The sequence below is a fragment of the Pelmatolapia mariae genome, linkage group LG2, assembly GCF_036321145.2.
Source record: "Pelmatolapia mariae isolate MD_Pm_ZW linkage group LG2, Pm_UMD_F_2, whole genome shotgun sequence".
Classification (NCBI taxonomy): domain Eukaryota; kingdom Metazoa; phylum Chordata; class Actinopteri; order Cichliformes; family Cichlidae; genus Pelmatolapia; species Pelmatolapia mariae.
This window is the reverse complement of record NC_086228.1, coordinates 31,653,766-31,659,765: the sequence shown is the minus strand read 5'-3', so window position 1 is coordinate 31,659,765 and position 6,000 is coordinate 31,653,766. Positions and strand designations below refer to the sequence as shown.

The 6,000-nt window shown below is 43.0% G+C and overlaps 1 protein-coding gene across 1 annotated transcript in view; it reads right to left on the bottom strand.

The window, feature by feature from the left end:
- Positions 1-547: 547 nt before the first annotated feature.
- The window catches only part of gfra3 (GDNF family receptor alpha 3), a 103,407-nt gene continuing 97,954 nt past the window's right edge, over positions 548-6,000 (bottom strand). Inside the window, exon 8 of the mRNA XM_063498742.1 lies at positions 548-1,036. Within this exon, the coding sequence (XP_063354812.1) occupies positions 815-1,036 (222 nt within the window). The 3' untranslated portion in view covers positions 548-814. The remainder of the gene's footprint in view (positions 1,037-6,000) is intronic.

Genomic DNA, 6,000 nt, shown 5'->3' with positions numbered 1-6,000 from the left:
CTAGAGTCTTTGAAATCTTTTGCTTAATTGACAGGCTTATTCTGTACCGTGTGGCTCTCTTTAAATTTCTTCATTATACTTTTCAGTCCAGTTCTCAACACTGTCAAGCACTCAAAACTCTGCATATCCATCTCATGCTTTATGGGCATCAACAGTCTAAAGTACAACATATAAATTTGCAGATAATCCTCAATATTAACTTGATTTTTTCCGGTAGTAATTATGTTATTATATGCAAAAAGAAATACTTTATGCTTTCTAAAGAAAGCTAGTAAGGAATGCTATGTTGAAAATCCATTGCTCTGTTAAAGAAGCACTTGGGAAAATTTGGAGAAAATGTTACATTTTATGACGTGGGGGTGGAGTGGTGATTGTGGGCTAAGAATTTTGTTTCAGGCATTTTGGTAAGTACTGTGTATGCCTTTTATATACCAGTTCAAAACACTGTCTAAACTTTACAATTGGGTGTGTACAAAAGGACACAGAACCGCTGCCAGAAAGTATTTGCTGAGACTACAACAAGCCACTTTCAATTTTTCTCTAGACCGGTGATATGAACAGCTTTATTATGCTTATTAATAATTGCAGTATATGAACACCCGACCACAACTAGGATTTCTGTGCTCATCAGACCTTTTACCTTCAGTCACATTGAAAAAGAAAAAAGAGCCATGTTTAGGTTAGAGGGCAGAGCATGGGGATCGAGGGATTCTACAGACAAATGGCAAAGTCAGTTTTTCAATTTTGGAATTATAATTTTACAGCAATGAATCTAAAATAGTTGTGTGTATGTAATTTCTTTCCATCCTGTGTTTTACAGCCAGCTGAGGGAAAATGACAGGAGAAGAAGCAGGAGTAGCATGGCTTTAGCGGGGCCAGTGGTCAGAGATGTGGACCCCCCAGTCCCAGAAGAGCCCAGGTTGGAGACAGTAGCCCTCTCTGAGTAGAGCGGGATGACATCAAACTGGCCACCATCTGCACCCTCCTGCTCATCTTCTGTTTGTGTCAATTCCTCCTCTTCCTTACTGTCCAACACCTGTCGGGGAACAAAGTGTGAGTGAAAGTTATTGTTGCATTTTTTATGCTTGGACATTTTCACATTTCATAGTGTTGAAAACAGTGCCACTCTCTGGGTCCTGGTGAGGAGGGGAAAATGTCAAAGCTTTTATGTGTTTTGTTGACTTGAGAAAATAGAATTTGAAACTCAAGAACTGAATCTATATTAATTTTTTAAGCTAAAGCTATTAGCACATGCCTAATTACATTGTGTGTTGTTCTGTTTTGTTTGTTTTTTGCCATGTGCAACCAAAAACATCTTTTGAGCAGAGCCCTGATGAATATGAGTCACTGCAGTGATATGGGTGCTAGTGCAGCTGGTTAAATCCAAGACCTATGTGAAGACTGTTGCTTTTCTCATAATATGCCACGATCCTTCAGATGAAACTGCCTCTGATCCTGGCGTGTTATATGTATTTATATATATCTGACTGGGATTGTTTGAGTCTTTTTTAACATTTGATTATCTAGTGTGAAAATCAGAAGCTCCAAATAGGGCTGAGATGAGCAGCAGGTATAAACTGAGAGAAATGAAGTGAGTTAAGGTTAGGGCTGTGCGATATGACCAAAATCTCATATCCCGATATAAGACATTTATCGTCCTGACAACGATATAAATCACAAAAATTTAACATTTTCTGTAAATCCTGTGAACCTGCTCGACTTGTGTGAAATGTTTTCAGCTGGGCATCCTGTACCTGGAGTCTCTACATTTTTAGACATAGGTTGTAACGGCCGCCGTTTTCTTTGTATTTATTACACGGCGTGCTGCGGGGAAAAGCCTGTTCTAATGTTTGAGTCTAAGGTTTATTTTTTTAGCACCTGATGGTTCTTTTTGCTTCTCATCCGTAAACTCTCTGCATACTTTTTCACGTGATTCAGTTTATTTTGGAAAGTCTCAACAGGATCTTGAGCTTTATTGTGAAAGGTGCCACGCAATGGTTTTACCATCGTTGCTGCTAATGACAACACATAAAAACAGGCGCTTGTCCGTCTGTAGTGTGGTTATATTAAATATAAGAGAAAGAGAACTTTAAGGAATTAATATATCCACTACAGTGACCATCAAAACGATGAACAAATATTGCTGTAAACAGTTTATTTTGCGACACCACGAAACAAACGATAGTGTAAAATAAAACGATAGACGATTTATATCGTCATCCGATATATATCGTTATATCGAGCAGCCCTAGTTAAAGTGGGTGCTGTAATGCCTTGAGGATGCAAGACGGAATGAGCCGAGAAGAGACAAGATGTGATGAAATAAGACAAATAACATATTAGTGAGTAGAGGAAATGATGAAAGGACACAAAGAAAAAAGGAGGAGGGAAGGAAGAGGATTTGGGGGAAGAAATAGGAAGGGGAAGACACAGGGCATGAATAAATTCATGCTAATAAAGCCTAAGCAATGCACTGCTTCCAACCAACACCTCAACTAATCTGTTCACTGGAAGAGAGACAGACAAACATAGAGAGCGAGCGAGCAGAGGAGGACAACCAAGACAGAGAGAGAGAGAGAGTTGGAATCCCCTCTTGTCCACTGGCCCAGATTATCTCTGGCAGTAAATGCATGCTGGAAGCTAGAGAGCCACAGCCGTGGCAGATTGTGGCCTTTCCAAGGTTACATTGGGCAGGGCCACAATTGGCTTGGACCACATTTATTGGTCAGTGATGGACAAGAGCAGCCGGGAACCATGGTTCTCAAAAGATGTGTTCTCACCACATTTCAGAGAGTGTGTTTATGTGTGTGTGCATGTGTATGTGTGGGGTGGGGGAGGGTGTGTGTGTGTGTGTGTGTGTGTGTGTGTGTGTGTGGACGGGTATTAATATCTTCATGGGGACCAAAAATTGGTAGTTTACTATACTTGTGGGGACAAACAGCCCTTGTGGGGACCAAAATCCCGGTCCCCACGAGTTTGAAGGCATTTTTGAGCCTCAAAATGTGGTTTTAGTGTCAGGGTTACAATTAGGTTATGGTTAGGTTTAGGGTTAGGGTCAGGGTTAGGTATTCATTTTTGATGGTTAGGGTTAGGGTAAGGGGCTAGGGAAAGCATTGTGTCAATGAAATGTCCCCACAAGGATATAAATACACACATGTGTGTGTGTGTGTGTGTGTGTGTGTGTGTTTAGGGAGGGGCAGTGACAGAAATAGTGTGTCAGTAACAATCTGTCAGGACAAGGAAGGTAAACAGTGTTTGAATGGTCAAATCTAAAAATAGACATAAATTAAAATGAAGCAGTAAGTAATGCAATCTGTCTAATTTCATCTCAAACAGATGAAACCCATTTTACAAGCATATATTCTGACGGGGCAGCACTTTGTTTCTCACGGTTTGCACATGAGCACTGTGGATAGAGAAATGATGGGAGAGCAGCGTGTGCTGGCTCTGAGGTCAGTTACAATAAGTACTTTGTGTGGAAACAAAGCATTAGCGAGTAAATAAGCGTCATTTATCAGCACTGCAGATTCTTGTCCTCTTGGTCAACACCTTGGCCAACTTTGTATGTGTGTGTGTTGGAGTGTGTGTGCTTCTGTGCTGGGATTATTTGTAGCAGTGGAGAATGCAAACATGGCACACAGCCCAGATCTTGTCGGAGGCCTTTAGTGCTTGGTTAGAAAGACTAAGCAAATGTTTAGATAATGTCTGATTTCATGTATCACTTCTGGACCCAGAAATGGGATTTGTTATACTTGACTTTTTCTCTGCTCATTTTTTCCTGTGTTAGATTTTCATTGTTTCCTATTGGACTTGGCTCCTCTCCTATTGAGTTATACGTACACGGAAGAAATAGGTGTGTTACAGCTCATAAATAGCTCTTACAGATTACTCCAGCCTTTTAACAGTAACATACCTCCGGGGCTCACTGTTCAGGCCACTAAACTAAATCTAGAGGGGACCTAGAGTGGCTGGTAGATGACGCCTGCAGGGCTACTCGGGGCCACCGGTTTTTCATCAGTATAGGCAGGGTAGACATCCGGAGAATAGCGGCAGTCCCCTCAGGGTCCCCTCAGTCCCCTGTTCCTCTCTTACATTCTAGCTCTGCAATGCTGACTGAATACTCATTGGATCAGAGATTAGACCAGGGGTCGGCAACCTGCGGCTCTTTAGTCCTTATAGTGCGGCTCCACGTGGTTTGGGAAAATAAATTAGAAGCATTTAGCTGAAGTGTATTTTATTTATGTTAGTTATTTTTTTTAACTTGTAGTTCTAAATTGGAAGATTATTGTGGTCTTGAAATATAAAAATAAAATTATATTCTATTATTTTTTCATCGCTCAAAATAAGCGTCACACTCGCGGAAGCCGGTGTACCCGCTGAAACGCCATGCATTTATCGAGACTTTCAACCCCAGGTAGGCCAGTTATGGATCTTCGGATCCACATTATGTCAGCAGCTCCACCATGAACTATGTTAAAAACAAACACCACTCACGCCTCACAGATGACAGCTTACAGTCCTGCGTAAAGATGAAGTGACTTCGTACAGCCCCGATTTGCAGACGCTGTGCGCAGAGGTTCAGGAGCAGAAGTCCCATATTAAACTTACCACGGCAGACCCGACGATGTTTGCATGAACATGCTTTTCAGCATCTCTTCATTGACCATTTTTCACACACGGTTGCTGTACGCATACAGCTGGCTGTAGCTTTTCAGCTCACAGCCCGACAACACAACAGCAGAGAGAGCACAGACTTTAAGGCGGCGAGGTGTGATTGCGGGTCCCGCTCAGGTGCGTCCGCCTGCCCTGTTGCAGACGACGCCCCGCCACACACATTAACCTGGTAAAATACATATTTAGGCAGAATTTTGCAAATATCTATTTTTCTTTTTTTAGCAGCATAGTGCTTTTTTTCCAGTTATTTTTTAAAAGCCAGGTGAAGGCTCCAAAAGCCCAAAGGCAATATGAGGGTGGCGGCTCACAACAGTTTTTGTTTGCTACATGGATCATTTTAGTTCAGCTGGGTGTCTTTCCTTTTGTTATATTTCTTTAAGAGTTCAAATTGTGTTAATTACATAAATAAAATGTAACTTTCTCTGTAGCTGTCACGGACCCGGCTCTAGAGGACTCGGGGGTCCGTGAGCAGTGGGGATTATTATTATTATTATTATTATTATTATTATGTGGGGTCTGTGTCGTCTACTGTTCTGTCCACATTTGTATGTAGAGTGTGTGTGCGTGTGTGTCTGCTTCTCTCTCTCTCTCCCCCCGGAACTTGGGGCTGTTTACGGAAGTGCGCGCCGTGGGAAAGGCGTGACCTGACGACTGTCGTCATTCGGGAGTCCCTCCTCGCTGTTGCCGGCCCACCTGCAGGTGATTACCTGATCAGCGGTTGTTAATCATCTCCTGGGACTAGACGGAGGTATTTAACTGGGACTCGCGGCGACAGTCGACGTGGGATTATTACTCCTGACTGGTATAGTCTGTGCTAGACGTGTGAGCTTGGTATTTGGCTAGCGTGTGTGGCTAATTGTGGATTGTCCTTCTTCCTCCAGGAAAGTCGAGCGAAGAAGCGAGTTGGGGAGCACACACGCTAAGGGAGCTACAGCACGGGACGCACTGGGAGCAAGGGACGAGCACCATTGGCAAATTGCATCTCTGAGTTAATTGTTGGACTTACCTGTCTATTCACTGCAAATAAAGTGCACTGTGGCATCGCAGAGTCCCGCGTTTTGGGTCCTACTTCCCTCATCCCCGCGGTCTGCGTGGCAGACCGTGACAGAATAATCCCACCAACCACCATGGACCCAGCAGACTCAAGAGTTGCCACGGAGGAGGGATCGCTCACACAGCTGTGGGGTTACTGCCGGAGCGTAATCCAGGCTGTTGATCCACACAAAAGACACATACAGGTAGTGTTTTTTGAGAATTACCTCTCCTCCACTACCTTCTCTGTGAGCTTTCTGGATATTGCAAAACTAATTCAAACTGTAACTGTGC